Source organism: Candoia aspera, chromosome 3 (genome assembly GCF_035149785.1).
Source record: "Candoia aspera isolate rCanAsp1 chromosome 3, rCanAsp1.hap2, whole genome shotgun sequence".
Taxonomy (NCBI): domain Eukaryota; kingdom Metazoa; phylum Chordata; class Lepidosauria; order Squamata; family Boidae; genus Candoia; species Candoia aspera.
The window spans coordinates 37424426-37442645 of NC_086155.1; the positions used below are offsets into that span (position 1 = coordinate 37424426).

The 18220-nt window shown below is 39.5% G+C and overlaps 1 protein-coding gene across 1 annotated transcript; it reads right to left on the reverse strand.

Annotated features, from left to right (window-relative positions):
- Positions 1–1749: 1749 nt before the first annotated feature.
- On the reverse strand, positions 1750–13213 carry OLFML3 (olfactomedin like 3). The gene is made up of 3 exons (XM_063297395.1): positions 13006–13213; positions 11784–12069; positions 1750–2815 (listed from the first exon to the last, which is right to left on the reverse strand). Exons 1-3 carry the CDS (start codon positions 13108–13110, stop codon positions 2031–2033), a joined length of 1176 nt encoding a protein of 391 aa, XP_063153465.1. The 5' UTR covers positions 13111–13213; the 3' UTR covers positions 1750–2030.
- Between the last annotated feature and the right edge of the window lie 5007 nt (positions 13214–18220).

Here is an 18220-nt window from a genome sequence, read left to right on the forward strand (position 1 = left end):
GTGGTTTGTCTCTTTTTCCTGCTTTTGACCTGTTCGCATATACTGCTAGGTTTCCAGTCTGGATTGTAGACTCATTGTGCTAATAATCACTGCCACACCTTGTGTACTTTTAACAAAAACTTGAGCAGCTTTTTTTCAAAATGTCAGTTTCAGTTCATAACAAATACATGTACTATTATTATAATAAACTGCTGGGAGATTTTTAACAGGAACCATTATATAAGTTTCAAATCATAACTGATAGTTTTCTAGAGTAAATAAGTTGGGAAACATTCTTAAATTGCAGTAATAGCAATAGAGAAATAGCAATACATCTTTCTCTGTCTCTCTTCTGAAACCTGGCAGACAGGAGTGGATTTTGCATGAAAGAGAGGAGAAATCAATCCTGATAATGAAATACCTCCAAAGTGTGGTTTTGGTTTTTTTTTTTTAAAGAAAGGGATAATTTGAAGTGTATATTTGTCCCATGAAGCCACTATTCAAATTCCAGTTGATGGATTTTGAATCCTTGTGTATGTGTATCTTTATAAATCGAAGTCTGCTCGACACCATTAAATGGAGACACAGTGCCCTTTTTGTTGTTGTTTTGAAAACTATGCAACAGATCTGCTCAACTGTTACTCACAAAAAGTTACTAAAAAATCACGAAAGGGAGTATATCTTCTTTATGCAAAAGGTCCAGACCTATGTGGAGATACTAGTCACTGAACGTGCACTTTACCACCAAACAGCTATTGCTTATGTACTTTCAAGGGTTTAGTCCCACCATGAACTGTCTCTACAATCTATTTCTTTCCAGTATCAGGCTCTGAGCTGATCTATGCATATCAATCAATAAATGTCTGTTTTTCTGTGTCATGTGTCCTCATACTCTTCTCATTTATGCACATGAACAAATATGCCCTATACATAAATATTAGTTCATTGATAATTTCTCAGTAATTTGCACATAAACAATAGTCAACCCTCCCTACACACACACACACACACACACACACACATACCAGCCTTGCCCAAGCAAAGCCTCCAATACAAAGAATTATCAGTTAGAGATCCCAAGCTCAAATGACTCAAAATGCATTACATTCTCCTTGTTGTTCAGCACAAGAAATAGCTAGATATGAAGAAAACTGGCTGGAGAAAGAAGAAGACTGATTATGGGAGAATTCACTTTTTCTCAGATAATAGCTGTAATATGAGACATGCCAAGATGTCTAGACTAGCAAATGAAAGTAGTGATATTAAGCCTTACTTCAAATATTCCAGTAATGGACCACTCTGATAAATTGAAGTACTTAAATCAGATTGTAAGCAATGGGAAAAAATACATTTACACTGGTTTTTACACTGGTCTAAACTCATTCAGCACTTCAAGGCATCACAATGGGGCAGAAGGAATAGGATACAGCATAACCATTCATCTCCAAACACCTTATCCTTGCACTTTCCAATTGTGCTGTCCCATTTTAGTACAGCACCTAAGGTGAAGTCTTATTAAATTAACCATTAAAATTACCATTTTTTTCCATAGCCACTGCGAACTCTTGGAATCTCAGAGGCTGAAATGACAGCAAAATATTTCATAATCCCTTCTGAACTGCTTCTGAAAGAGGAGAGGTCTACAGCAGTACTGGGTGGACGATCCCAGTCTGGATTTAAAGCTATTAAAGAACATGGAAATTTAGGGATGTTGCATTACTTAGGAACTAGAGTCAGGTATATAAATCTTTTCTTCATGCTTTTGAATGGAACAAACGTTTTTCCATAATAAAATTTATTTTAAAAAAAATCTAAGTTGAAAAGCAAATGAAAATTGACAGGCACCTATAAAAATGCTGACAATTATCTGTTTAAAAAGCATTTAATATATCAGAAAGTCATTTCTTTTAAAAGTTCAGTCTATATCTGTCCTCATTATGGCTGTTGCCTTCCTATGCTATGCGCCACTTGGCATGTGTTGGCATCTGAGTCATAACCTGTGGCACTGAGACATGTTTCAGATTCCCTTATGCCAAAGACAAAGGCCTTTTTCAGACTTCACTCTTCTTCTTCATCTCCATTCGGTAAATGATCTGGTAGCCATCATCCCAAGCATAGATCTGCCTCTCTTTGGGGTTGTACTTCATGCTGGAGTGAGAACCATATCGCTTTGGGAAATAGACTTGGGCAGCATCTTCAGATGCCATTGAGCCACTGACATCAAAGGTACATTGAATACGGGAGCGGCTGGGCAACCGGGTATTGTATACTACATAGAGAGCTCCACAGATAACAAAAGCACTCTCTGCATTCTCCCGAGGGCATGGTGTGTCCCACATTTGCTCAATGTCTAGAGATGTAGGGTCTAGTTTGGCCAATGCTATATTTTTCTCATTTTCTTGTGTGGCGTAAATAGCCCAGATGCCCTCCTCATCGGCCCCCAAATCAATGTAGTTGTAGGATGTAAGACCAAAGACAGGGATCTGCTCCTCAGCTGGGAAGACAGAACTATCAACAATTGTTTTGTTGGTCAAGCTAAACTTGATGACCTGAAATGTGCCATGTCGCCGAATATAATAAAGATACCCCCCATATACCAAATGTCCAGTGCCAACCCATGGATAGGGCAACTTGATGCGTGCAGACTTTCGGGTAGCAGAAAAGAGGGTAAATTCTCTCATTCTGGGAAAAACATAGACAGTGTCATTGCTAGTGCCATCAAACACATAGATCTTCTCTGAATTACTGAGGGGGTCTTTGGTCCAGAGTCCAGCAGTGCTGCCAAACCTCTTTAATATCTTCATGGCTTTGACTTGGGATATGGTGTCACTGCAATCTATAAAGAATAGTTATAGAATGCTTAATATATGTTCTGCTACCTCACATCCATACTGAAGCATAATATCAAGTCATGTAAGCTCATAAAAAATTGCAGAATGTATGTCATGGTCAGAAACAGGTGGCTTAAATTTTACTGATTTCTGAGATTCTTGGGAAATGCTTATTAAGAGCATATTCAGCAGATGGGCGGTAATAAAATTTGAATAATAAATAAATAATAAATCATTCAAGGTTCCATGTGTTATCCCATTATTTATCGTCAGCAACAAAATTATTTATATATCATATACTATATATACTAGCTGCTTTACTCATAATTAAACTACTGATGGTCCTCCATAATGCATGCCAATGCTGTGAAAAAACAGTATCTTAAATGCATTTATTTTGTATGTTAAAAGTATGCCTTCATACAAATACTTTGCCCATTACTGATCCAAAAGCATGTACCTTCTAATTGGTGGGATACAGAAAACAATTAAGTTAACTTGCAAAGTATACCATATGAAATTCTAGTTTACATAGAATACCGGAATATGCTTAAGGTAAAACTGGGCTTATGTACAGGTCAGCCTGTGCAAAAAAGATGGGCAGTGAAGGTCAGTACCCGCAGGCCCACCTGGTGTTACATAAGTACATATCTACATATCCTTCATCCTGTTCTCTTTCTGGGTCAGCAGTGTTAGTCTTATAGTAAACCAAATAAATTAAAGGCATAAGATAAGAAACAGTAATGGTAACAGCTAAAACTAGTTTTCCCAACATCATTCATTTCACCTTTCCATAACTTTATATTCTTGCAAATCATCCTTGCTTCCTAAATGTCAAACTGATATGATTTGAGTTTTTGGGAGTTGTAGTCAAACAATACTCAAGGGCACAGTGTTTTATTATGCCAAATCATGCACTGCCTTCTAATCTTTAAACTTTTCACTTTTCTCTTTTTGAGGCTCTTATCATGACTTTCTCAGTCTTCCCTCTCCTCTTGACCCATTCAGTTTTCCTTTTGATATTTTCCTTGCAAATATATATTTGTTTTTTTTTATTTTATTAGAAAGCAAAATAACATAAACAACATAATACATACAAATACATATAACAACGAACAAAGAGAAAAGAAGAAAAGAAAAAGAAAAAGGACAAAAAGAAAAGAAAAGAAAACAACAAAGCTTATTAAAAAGTGGTTTCCAACTATCTAAACTGTGATTTTGGATCTATAGTTGTGTTCTCTTAACTTCTTTTCTATTTTCAATCTATGTCACCCCTAGTTCTATTTGATTAAGTGTTTAGTTGCTAAATCCTATATACATATTGTTATTTTTTGCTTTTTTAAGTAAAAAAACCCGCAAATATATATTTGCATATACTGTATATTTGCATATATTTGCTTTGCAAGCTAAACTCCACATTGCAGTATAGCAGTTTTTTCCAAAATAGCACCTTGAGAATTTCTGGACTCCAGTTTTGCAAAATCTCACATTGTATCGAGTTAGAGAAGTCTATATCAAAGAAATCAAAGCCAGGAGAGAATCAATACCAAGCTTACCAGGAATAAATTTTGAAGAGGTTATTGGGTAAAACTAAAATGCCATACCTAGTTTACATTAGTTTTTTAAATGCAGAATTTTAAACTCAGTCAGGCATCAATACCACCATCTCCACCCTTCAGGTCCTGCTATGCAGCCTCCTTATGGTGGTGGTAGTGGAGATTGTTCCTGGGAGGGATGAGCAAAGAATGCCAGGAGTGTACACCAGCAGTATACTGTATATCCCTAGCTGGGTCACCCAAGGTGTGAAGGTCATCCCATCTTTCCAGTTAAAGCATATGTTGGGCAGCAGTGATACAGGAAAATCCTTGAGGGGGAAGAGCACTTTAGTGACAATGGCAAAGGTATCAGTTCATCTTGCATAGGAGAAGGCAATGGTAAACTGTATTTTACCAAGAAAACCACATGGATAGAAAATACAAAATGATTAACGATTATTAACTCAAGATGCTATTGAGGAACATGTAAGGATCTTTTGGAGTACTAATGGTGTTTATGGCACAGCTAAATTAAAGCCTTAAAGATATCTAGCTACTGATGATGCAATGCAGAAAAGAAATTCAAAGCTGCCACAACAGAATTACAGTGGGAACATGGAACATAAGAAGCATGAACATGGGAAAGCTGAACACAGTGAAAGATGAAATTAAATGAAACAACTACAAATTGACAACTCAGGCATCAATAAATTGAAGGACACGTAAACACACAGAAAGAAGGAATGGTGTTGCTTTCATAGTTCTGAAGGATATTGCAAAGACAATAATTGGATACAATGCAGTCAATTACTGAATATTGTCAATTAGATGTTGCAGACAACCCTTCAATATGATGATTATCCAGGTTTATGCTCCAACCACTGATGCAGAAAAAGAGGATTTTAACAAGTTTTATGGTCAAGTTCAGTCTGAAATCAAAAGAACATGCAAGCATGATATGCTGCTTGTTGCTGGAGACACCTTAGAAGATATTCCCTATTTTACAAGAACCTCTAGCACAAGAAGATGAAGGATCAGCATTCCTAGTCATTACCAAGTCAGAAGGCTAAAGGAATTGATAGAATATCTGTGGTAATATGGCATGCAACAGAAGAAGAATCAGTAAAGGTTCTAATCTAACCAAACTATGCCAGCAAATCTGGAGAATGACACAGTGGCAAACAAATTGGAAGTGGTCAGTCTACAGTATATACCAATACTAAAGAAAGGAAATTCAACAGAGTGTGCAAACTATCATACAGTATCCTTAATTTCACCTGCAAGCAAAATAATGCTTAGGATCATCCAATACAGATTAGAGCCCTACATGGAAAAGGAGATTGCAGATGTTCAAGCTGGCTTTAGAAAAGGCCAAGGAACAAGAGACATTATTGATGATGGACATGGATCATTGAGAAAGCTAAAGTATATCAAAAAGAAGTCAAATTGTGCTTCCTGATTAGAGAAAGGCCTTTGATTGTGTTGACCATGTCAAGTTGTGGAATACGCTTAGGAAAATGGAAATCCCAGAATATCTCATTGTCCTTATGCAAAGCCTAGACAGGTAGTCGTCAACCTATGACCATTTGTTCAGCGACTGTTTGAATTTATGACAGTGCTGAACGAATGGTGTTTACGACCTGTCCTTGGAGTTCCAACCTCCACAGTCACATGATCGCAATCTGGGTGCTTGGCAACCCATTCACACTTATGGCCAGTTGCCAAGTGCCCTGCAATCACCATTTGCAACCTTCCCTGCCAGCTTCCCCAGCAAGTCAATGAGGAAGCCAGCAGGGAAGGTCACAAGTTGCTGGGGTAAGTCTCCCCCACCCGTGCACCCTCCCCCAGCCCCTCTGCACTCACACCATGCTGGCCTCTCACTCACCTCTGCGCACCCTCACTGACCCATGTGTCTCCTCTTGCGCACTCCTTCACACCCTCACACACCCTCCCCAACCCCCTCTTGCACCCTTGTGCACCCTCCCTGTGCTGCACTGCACCTCTTACACACCATCCCCAACCTACCCCCGCATGCCCCCTTGCTCCTTCCCCCACCTGGCAGCAGCCACTTACTGCCTGTGGGCCTGGGACTTGCAACTTCCTGCCGGCTTCCCCACTGATTTTGGTTGTGGGAAGCCAGCAGGAAATTGCCTTGCCTAACAACCATGGGATGGCAACTGGGACAGCAGGGATTGCCATCACTAAGCGATGCAGTCGTACTTTACAACTGCATTGCTTGTTGTTGTTGTTGTTTATTCGTTTAGTCGCTTCCGACTCTTCGTGACTTCATGGACCAGCCCACGCCAGAGCTTCCTGTCGGTCGTCAACACCCCCAGCTCCCCCAGGGACGAGTCCGTCACCTCTAGAATATCATCCATCCATCTTGCCCTTGGTCGGCCCCTCTTCCTTTTGCTTTCCACTCTCCCTAGCATCAGCATCTTCTCCAGGGTGTCCTGTCTTCTCATTATGTGGCCAAAGTATTTCAGTTTTGCCTTTAATATCATTCCCTCAAGTGAGCAGTCTGGCTTTATTTCCTGGAGGATGGACTGGTTGGATCTTCTTGCAGTCCAAGGCACTCTCAGAATTTTCCTCCAACACCACAGTTCAAAAGCATCGATCTTCCTTCGCTCAGCCTTCCTTATGGTCCAGCTCTCGCAGCCATATGTTACTATAGGGAACACCATTGCTTTAACTATGCGGGCCTTTGTTGTCAGTGTGATGTCTCTGCTCTTAACTATTTTATCGAGATTTGTCATTGCTCTTCTTCCAAGGATTAAGCGTCTTCTGATTTCCTGACTGCAGTCAGCATCTGCAGTAATCTTTGCACCTAGGAATACAAAGTCTTTCACTGCTTCTACATTTTCTCCCTCTATTTGCCAGTTATCAATCAAGCTGGTTGCCATAATCTTGGTTTTTTTGAGGTTTAGCTGCAAACCAGCTTTTGCACTTTCTTCTTTCACCTTCATCATAAGGCTCCTCAGTTCCTCTTCACTTTCAGCCATCAAAGTGGTATCATCTGCATATCTGAGATTGTTAATGTTTCTTCCAGAGATTTTAACTCCAGCCTTGGATTCCTCAAGGCCAGCTTGTCGCATGATGTGTTCTGCATACAAGTTGAATAGGTAGGGTGAGAGTATACAGCCCTGCCGTACTCCTTTCCCAATCTTAAACCAGTCTGTTGTTCCGTGGTCTGTTCTTACTGTTGCTACTTGGTCGTTATACAGATTCTTCAGGAGGCAGACAAGATGACTTGGTATCCCCATACCGCTAAGAACTTGCCACAATTTGTTATGGTCCACACAGTCAAAGGCTTTAGAATAGTCAATAAAACAGAAATAAATGTTTTTCTGAAACTCCCTGGCTTTTTCCATTATCCAGCGGATATTGGCAATTTGGTCTCTAGTTCCTCTGCCTTTTCTAAACCCAGCTTGTACATCTGGCAATTCTCGCTCCATGAAGTGCTGAAGTCTACCTTGCAGGATCTTGAGCATTACCTTACTGGCATGTGAAATGAGTGCCACTGTTCGATAGTTTGAACATTCTTTAGTGTTTCCCTTTTTTGGTATGGGGATATAAGTTGATTTTTTCCAGTCTGATGGCCATTCTTGTGTTTTCCAAATTTGCTGGCATATAGCATGCATTACCTTGACAGTATCATCTTGCAAGATTTTGAACAGTTCAGCTGGGATGCCGTCGTCTCCTGTTGCCTTGTTATTAGCAATGCTTCTTAAGGCCCACTCAACCTCACTCTTCAGGATGTCTGGCTCTAGCTCACCGACCACACCGTCAAAGCTATCCCCGATATTGTTATCCTTCCTATACAGGTTTTCTGTATATTCTTGCCACCTTTTCTTGATCTCTTCTTCTTCTGTTAGGTCCTTGCCATCTTTGTTTTTGATCATACCCATTTTTGCCTGGAATTTACCTCCAATGTTTCTAATTTTCTGGAAGAGGTCTCTTGTCCTTCCTATTCTATTGTCTTCTTCCACTTCCGTGCATTGCTTGTTTAAAAATAATTCCTTATCTCTTCTGGCTAACCTCTGGAATTTTGCATTTAATTGGGCATATCTCCCCCTATCACTGTTGCCTTTTGCTTTCCTTCTTTCTTGGGCTACTTCTAGTGTCTCAGCAGACAGCCATTTTGCCTTCTTGGTTTTCTCTTTCTTTGGGATGTATTTTGTTGCCGCCTCCTGAACAATGCTGCCAACTTCTGTCCAGAGTTCTTCCGGGACCCTATCTACTATGTCCAGTCCCTTAAATCTATTCTTCACCTCCACTGCATATTCCTTAGGAATATTAGTGAGCTCATATCTAGCTGATCTGTGGGTCTTCCCTAATCTCTTTAGTCTGATCCTAAATTGTGCAAGAAGAAGTTCGTGATCTGAACTACAGTCAGCTCCAGGCCTTGTTTTTACCGACTGTACAGATGTCCGCCACCTTTGGCTGCAAAGGATGTAATCAATCTGATTTCGGTGTTGTCCATCTGGTGAAGTCCATGTATAAAGCCGTCTCTTAGGTTGTTGGAAGAGAGTGTTTGTTATGCAGAGTGAATTGTCTTGGCAAAATTCTATCAGCCTGTGTCCTGCTTCGTTTTGTTCTCCCAGGCCATACTTACCTGTAATTCGAGGTGTCATTTGACTGCCCACCTTAGCATTCCAGTCTCCTGTGATGAAAATAACATCTCTTTTAGGCGTGTTGTCCAGTAGGTGCTGCAGATCCTCATAGAACTGCTCTACTTCAGCTTCTTCAGCATTTGTGGTTGGGGCGTATATTTGGATCACTGTGATGTTAGATGGCTTGCCCTGAATTCGAATTGAGATCATTCTGTCATTTTTTGGGTTGTATCCAAGCACTGCTTTAGCCACTTTACTATTAATTATGAAGGCTACTCCATTTCTTCTGTGGTCCTCTTGTCCGCAGTAGTAGATCTGGTGGTCATTTGATGTGAAGTGGCCCATTCCAGTCCATTTCAGTTCACTGACGCCCAGAATGTCTATCTTTAATCTTGACATCTCACCAATAACCACATCCAATTTGCCCTGGCTCATAGATCTTACATTCCAGGTTCCAATGGTGTGTTGATCCTTAGAACATCGGATTCGCCGTTCACCACCAGCACCGTCGGCCGCTAGCCGTCCTTTCGGCTCTGAGCTAGCTGCGTCATCACATCTGGGGCTAGTTGAGCTCATCCTCTGTTCCTCCCCAGTAGCATTTTGACCATCTTCCGACCTGGGGGTCTCATCTTCCGATGGTATACCGACATATCTCTGGTTGTACTGATCCATTTAGTTTTCACGGCAAGAATACTGAGGTGGGTTGCCATTACCTTCCCCAGGGATCGCATTTAGTCTGACCTCTCTGTCATGACCTTCCCGTCTTGGGTGGCCCTTCACGGTTTAGCTCATGGCATCATTGAGGTGCTCAAGCTCCAGCACCACGACAAGGTAACGATCCTTTGCTGAAGACTGCATTGCTTAGTGACAGAAATTCCAGTCCCAACTGCCATTGTAAGTTGAGGACTACCTGTACATAGTTCAGGAAGTCACAGTCTGAATGGATCATGGTGAAAAAGATTAGCTCCAGGTTGGCAGAGACAAGGCTGTATACTGTCTCCTTATTTATTCAACCTACATGCTGAATATACAGTATACTGACAGAAGCTTGATTGGAAGAAGATGAGCATGATTTTAAAATTGGAGAAAAAAAATCAATAACCTTGCTGTGCTGATGACACTACTCTGATAGCTGAAAATGCAAATGATCTGGAAGCTTTAGTGATGAAAGGTAAGGAGCACAGGGAAAAAAGGAGATTAAGATTAAATACAAAGAAGGCCAAACTAATGACAAGAGGTACAGCAATCAGCCTTATAACTGATAATGCAGATATCTGAGTCAGGATGATTACAGATCCTGTCTGGAAGACTGCAGTAAATTTGAGTACTTGATCACCAATTAATTGTTTATATCTGTTATGAATAAATAAATCAATACTGAAGTGGATGGTTATGTTTGTCTTTTAGGATCAACCATCAACAATAAAGGAACCAACAGTAAAAAATACATCTCAGACCAGCACTTGGTAGGGTAGCAGTGAAGGCCTTGAAAAATATATTCAGATACTATGATGTGTCTATACCTACAAAGATCAGAATTGTGCAGACAATGGTTTTCGCTGTGACATTTGACGGAAGAAAAAGTTGGACTTTGAAGAAGCAAGGTAGAGAGAATATTGACACTTTTGAACTTTGGTGTTGAAGAACAATACTGTGAATTGCCAAGAAAACAAACAAATGGATCACAGAACAAATTAATCCAAAGTTCTCCCTTGAGGCCCAAATAACCAGGCTCAAAGTATTGTATTTTGGACACATTATGCAAAGATATACTTCCTTAAGTCCATAATTCTGGGAAAGGTGGAAGGAAACAGAAAAGAGGATAACCAGCAACAAGGTGGATAGACTTGATTACAGTGATGATGGGTGCACCACTGGAAGTTCAGACTGAAGAAAATCTATGTGGTTGCTAAGAGCTGACTCCAATTTAATGGCACTTATTCAATCAAGACATCAGTAATCTGGGAAGTCAAATTTCCAAGGTCAAATTTGTTTGTTATAAAAAATGTACATGTTCTTTCTGTTGTAGGGATAACATGTTGTTTTAGCACTGAGAGTAAAATATTTTCCCTACTCCCCTCTTCCAAAATTGTCCATCCACTTAGGTGGTTGTGCTAAGTGGATGAGAAGTGCAACCACTCCCATTGGAGAGGAAGTAATAAATTACAGCTTCTGCCTTACACCAGCCATATCATTTTGTGAGCTTTGCATGTTCATTGTAAAAAAAATTAAAGTTATGCCCTTTTTCACTGTATTTATTATTATTTAGTAGCAGGCTGCTAATATGTCTTGATTTCTTCAAGAATGACCAACATAAAGCTACCAGCTCTCCACCGCAACTAAGTCTCTTTTTTAATGGAGGTTTGTTATATTGAGGTAGGAGAATTCTGAAGACCTTCTTTCTTCTCACAGAATTTTGAATTGTAAGATATGAATTAATCAGAATTCAACTGTACATCTAACCCCCATATGGCTGTAATCTTTTGCAAATGCCTATCTTAATATTAATATATTCATTGGTTAGATTGACATCTATCACTAAGCTGTGGCTTTCTGAGCTATGGTTTGGTGAATAAAACACGATTGGCTGAATTCACACATCACACTAAGCCGTAAAGCATGGTTTACATTCCAGAGTGGCTGAATTCACACAGCAAGCTAATCCAAACCAAACAACCCACATGACAGCTTTGCACAACATGTGAACACAGCCAAATATATCTTAATAACTGACAGTAACACTTGAGGAACTTAGGAAAATTATGTAAGAGAATCATTGGGATTGGCTTCTTGTGTGAGTACATGACCTGGGGAATCCTGCTCACCTGTCAGTTTGTCATATTTCTCATTCTTACGCTTCTTGGCAGTAGAAGCCTGGTTCTCCATGAGCTTATCATCTACTTCCACACAGGGTGGGGCAGGATTTTGGGTCTCAAGATAGTCCACTTCTCTCTCCAGTCGGTCCACCCGTACGGCAGTATTTTCCATCTCTGCACGGAGTATTTCCTTATCTTTTTCTACTGTCTCCAACATGGACACCACCTTATTCTTGAAATCTCTCAGTTCACTGGAATAACGGCTGCTCTGATCATGCCACTGGGAGATGCGTTCCTGATGGTACAAAGGGAATTAGAAGCTTTAAGGGGAATGTAGAGGAAACTCTTTAGCAAGCATGCTACATCCAGATAATTGCAGAAGAAATGGAAAAAGTTCATAACCCACAGGATAAAAAATGAACTCAAACTGAGACAGCATTCACCCTGTAAAAATCAGGTTATATCTGACATGTGATTTGATTTGACACATTACAGAGTCATTGTTATTACAGACTAAATACTGAAAGTCATGGACTTAAAATCCTGTCATGTTAAAATATCAGCTAATTCTGAGACATTTTCATCTACCTTCTGGATTTTCAGGCATCCCTCTGTACCTGCATTTTCATTAATTAATGTTAAGATTTTCTACAATTTAGTTTTGCTTTTAAAGGTACCAAGCTGCAATCTAGACTTTAGGACTCCTTATTTTATAATCCTGTCTCCCAGCCAGCAGCATGCATCCAGCTACTAACACTCACTATAGCTGCAGTCCTACAGGGTTATTGGGTAGAGTTTTCATGAATAAATGGGTGAAGTGCTGTCAGACCCATTACATTTTGAAATAAGAGGCTCCTGGTCTTCCAAGAAGCTGTAGCAATTTAAAATATGGAACAAGATTTTAAAATCTGGAAAAAACTTTTGCTTTCAGAGTATCTTGCATACCTCTCATTACAAATATAAACTAAGCAGCTTGAAATATTCACACTCATCTGTGCTCCCACACCATCACCTACAATCATGAATGACGCTTTACCTCCTGTCAGAATGTAGGACAATTTAGCATTGCAGCTCAGTTGAGCCTATAGTGAGTTCCCACCTGGGAAAGAATGGTTTCTTCTCAGATAACAGTTCACATCTTTCTAGAACAAGTCTACAGAATTGCAGTCCTAATGCCATGTGCCTACCAAGTTCAGAGATGAATGTGTAAGTTGCCATCTCATGCTCTCACCTCTAAGCCAGCCAGCCTCCTCTCCATGTATTCCATTAACTGCTGTTGCCCATCGACAGCATTGACCAGGATAACCAGCAGAAGCAAGATATGTTGGGGAGCCATGATTGTGCTGGTTGTCTTGTGCTTTGCCAGCCAGCGATTTCTGTACCAGATTCTACCTCACACCATTGGAATGTTTTGACAGTTTTTCTGTAAAAGGAGGGAGAGAGAGCATACTCTCATTTGCTAGATTTTATTAAATCCAGATGTCTTGTTGTAGAGGAGAGGCTGGCCCATTCCACAGAGAAGCTAGCTTTAAACCTTAACTCCTTTATTACCAGAACCATACAACCACTGGAATTCAGAACTGAATAGATGGGAAATAATACTGTACTTGCATACTGTTACTTTGCAACCACGTTGTCAATAAATTTACAAATGTAAAAGTAATGCAGAAAGCCTTCTGCAGAGCAATATCTTTGTCCTGGGAGATTGACGTGAATCACTATCTAATGGCATTTAGATGTTCTAGAATATTTCAAATGTCTTTGTGTTTCCTAAAGGTTTTACCTATCTATAATTTGTATATGGCAGCCTTACCTGCTTTTTACTGTGTGTTTATATACATACTTCATTTACAAATATGATGGTGCACACATTATATGAACTATGTCTTGCTTAACCATCATGTATTGAACATATTATAGGTCTGTACATTCCACTAAGCAACGAACTTTTTACAGTGGTTGAATTCATGCAATATTCTAAGTCAAAACCAATCACACTGTGGCTTAACTATGTGAACCAGCTTCATATTTGCTTGATTTATTATTTATTTGGCTTCTTTCTCTTTTTTTCATGATTATATTTTTACTTCAAAATTTAGTAATCCTGAGTAGTTCCCAAAGTGATCTTAATAAATGAACTTTGGATCTAGAATAACCTTCTTCAACATGGGCCTTCTAAAGGTAGTCCTCGCTTAACAACCATTCGTTTAGTGATGTTTTGGTCTTACAATGGTGCTGAAAAATCTGACTTACGACTGATCCTCACACTTATGACCACTGCAGCGTCACTGTGGTCACATGATCATGATTTGGGCACTTGGCAATGGGTTCACATTTATGACCATTGCAGCATCCCATGGTCACATGTTCTCCATTTTTGACCTTCCTGGCTGGCTTCTGGCAAGCAAAATCAATGGGGAACCATGTGATTCACTTAATGACCATGTGGTTTGCTTAATGCTTGCAGTGATTCGCTTAACTACCACAAAAAAGGTCACAAACTTGGGTCAGATTTGCTTAATGACACTTCGCTTAGCAACTGAAATGCCGGTCCCAATTGTGGTCATTAAATGAGGACCAGCTGTAGTTATATTTAGAAGTTGCAGCCCTATTTGCAATGTGATCCCTGAATTTCTCTCATCTAATGTGTTTAGTTGAAAGCACACCAGCACAGACCTCCCACCACTGCAGTTCTGCTCTTACTTCTGCCCTCAGGTAAGCACAAGGAGTGCCAGGGTGGGAAGTGGCAGAGGTTATCAGTAAGAATATCAGTCTCATGGAATAACTATCCAGAGGTCAGTATTCCTAGAAGAAGAAAAGAGAAAAAGAAACATTTGGCTACCAGGCAAGCCTATGTTCTTCCTGGCAGTCAGTGGAGAAATGGCCTCGGAAGCACAAAACACTGTGGCCAAATTATCCTAATAACTTTTGTACTCATTTTGTTAGGGTACTTTATCTGGAACTTAGTATCCTATGTTGCTAAATGAGGGCCAAATTGAGCTGAAAAATGGTGTGCTTAAAATCCAATTCCCAAGTAAAAATAAATGTACATAGCATCATTTTAGAAGGGTGCCCATGTGAATATAAATCTTGGCATTTGCATACAAAATATATCTGAGTAGCAAGTGCAATGAATTGATCTCTAATATTGTTTGGAAGCAAAAAACATAATTTATACATGAGCACACACTTCATAAATTAGGTACGCATATGAATTTTATTATACAGGGGAATCAGATATTAAGTATGTGGTATATTACATCAAGCAGTGAATACTAGTAAATGAGGTAGCAAGTTTTAAATATTTCTTTGTGAGTCTGGCAATATGATTGCACTTGCTCATTTTAAATAGGATTAAGCTTTGTTTACACTGATTGCTGCAGAAATTAAAACAGAGATGAAAATAAATCAAGAATAGTTTATTTGTCTCTTGGGAGAGTCTATAGCTCAAAGTCCTGAGGATCAGAGTGCTAACTGGCCCATCGTGTATGGATTTCACAAAATAAAAGAAGTAATGAAGTATGAGAAGTTAAAATATTTGGCTGAAAAGCAGAGGCAAGACTTTATTATGGGAACCAAGACTTCCTGCAAAGCTAAGTAAACAACAGTTCCTAAAAATTCACAGTCTAAAACAGTGTTTCTCAACTTTAAGATGTGTCGACTTTAAGATGTGTCAACTTCAACTCACAGAATTCACACTGGCTGGGGAATTCTGGGAGTTGAAATCCACAAGTCTTGAAGTTGCCTAGGTTGAGAAACAGTGGTCTAAAACATAGTGGCAGCTTTCATTCTGTAATGACTGCTGACTGCTCTGATGCTGCCTGGGTTATATGACAGTATTAAATAGGAGTTGAATCTACAGAAATACAACTTATTCTAGAGAAAGGAGCCATTGGTAAGTGGTAGAGCACATGCTCGTATACAGAAATCTCCCACCCCTACCAGAAACAGCCCAGAGTTGCAGAGTCCATACATCATTTCCAAGCCAGATTGAGCAGCCTTTTTCACCCCTAAACATACTTCCCTGCCTGAGGATTGTGTATGATATCGCTGACATCAGCACATGTTTTGAGGGACGGGGGATATTTTGGGGATTTTTAAGGGGTAGAAATGGGTGTTTTTCACCTCACAAAATCTGGTACATCCATTTCAACCCTTATTTCACCCTTTTCCTTAAAATTATGCAGCCTTTAAAAACGACTGGATAATTTTACAGCCAGAATTTGGTGGTGTTATCTCAGGGTGTTCTGGGGATCTTTGAAGTAAGTTTAAAATAGGTTTGAAATAGGTGTGTTTCACCTCACAGAGGCATAATACACTAATTTCTTCCTTTATTTTAATCTTTTTAACTTAAATTCACACTTTTAGCAGCACAATCTTGGATATTCAAGGGACATAAATGGGGGCTAGAGTTGCTTACTTCTGTCCTAATCCATATTAGTTTGGTCTTGGCTTAGTGTATTATGTGGACCCAGCTGGCAGCGACTTATTCCATCAACTACAATTAAATCATGGCTTATTGTGTCAAGGGAATGCAATCAGTGCTGACAATACCAGACTAGATGTGTCAGCAGTCTGACTCAGTATAAGGCAGCTTCCTGTTAAACTTCATTTCAAACATGTCTCAGTTCAAATGAACTAACGGGAGAGATTGCTTTCATCTGATTGTATGTATGGACTCCGATATGCTTCTGAAGGATAGGGGACCCTCTGTTTTCTTCTGGACCTGAATCAGAATGCAAAGTTTCTCAAGATGCAGTTACATTTGTAGTCATATAAGCTTACAGAACTTTCATGGCAGTTTTCTTGAGAGTTTATCAGGGATTTATTCACAAAGTCAGTAAAACATTAAGATTCCCACCACTGCCAATGCCGATGTTCTCTTGTGCACAAAATGTGGGGAATAATGACTGTACACTTGCATAAAGTCCAACATGCGTGGCCTATGTCACAGGACCTGTGATGTGCCAATGATTCTTCAATGTATTTTCTGGAGGGAGAAAATGGAATAAAGGGCTCTTGCTCTAAGAAAAGCCATTCCTGAATTCCCAAGGTAGCATATTTCCCTTTTGGTATGACTTTGAAACAAATGGTTGGATTTTTCAATTATACACAATTTCCGAAATTGAGAAATGTAGCTGATATTCAGATTTGTAATATTAACTGACTCTGAATAGTAACAAATAGAAGGAGTCCTCAGATGCCCAGAAGCTTCAGTATGTTACCCTTTATAAGTGACTGAAGGAGAGGGGAAAAAATCCTTCATTGTCAAAGTCAGTTAAAAATGAACCACTGTTCCTCTGAATTAGCAAAGCAATCAGGTTTTCAGCAAATAACTAGATCAATATCTGTGTGACAGTCTACATTACTGTAGAATGCCAATAGTTTGGGATTAATTACAAGTTTCTTTTTCTGATGCTTCAAGATCACATTCATTGCCACTGGACAGAACAGAATAGCTCCATCGTGTTATTTGGAACCATTGATCTGCCTTTCCATTATGAGCCAAGAAACCACCTAACACTGAAGATGCTTCCAGCCAGATGATTTCCAGTACTACCAGGTGATAAGCAGTATGCAACCATCATGTCTTTTTATTCTTAATGGATTTGGGGGGGGTCATTGTTGTCTTTTGTTCTTTTTGTTTTTAGTGCTAAGGTGAAAGATGGAAGAAGGCGCAGGAAAACATGGGAGAACTACAAGTGGAACATCATCTGGACTGCCAGTAAAATTCCATGAATGATACAGAACAATTTCATAATAGAAGTTGTACCTGGAAACACCATTTGCTCATCCAGATCAACATTGTTTATATCAGTGTTTCTCAACCTCAGCAACATTAAGATGTGTGGACTTCAACTCCCAGAATTCTGGGAGTTGAAGTCCACACACCTTAAAGTTGCTGAGGTTGAGAAACACTGGTCCATATTGATCAAAAGTGGACCTCTAATAGAGATGATTCCTAAAACTATGGGGAGATAATAGGCCTCGGGGTCCAATGCGTATGCCCAGCACTGAGCTTGACTGAAAGAGAAATGAAAGATTGAAAAAAAAAAAAAGTCTGATTACGTACACATCCTTTTCCCCACACAATCACTCTACCATGAAACAGCCATGTATCACTATTTTTAAGTTTCAGATATTAATATTAGCTTGTGCAACCATAAGAAAGTACAGTACTTCATATACTGAAACCCAAGATATGAGCTATAAGTATTTTTTTCTCCACCATGAATATAGCAAGCTGATACTTTTTTGGACATTTAATCCAATATTTTGTCATGGGTCACCACTCACCAGCCTTTAAGGCAGCATGAGAATTGAGTTTAAGGTTGATTGAGAAAACAATAAATCTCTTTGATTTTTTGTTCAGGATTTCTTCAACTCAAAGCCATATGCTGCCATCTAGAGGCTCTGCTACAATAATACTAATACGCCTATAACTC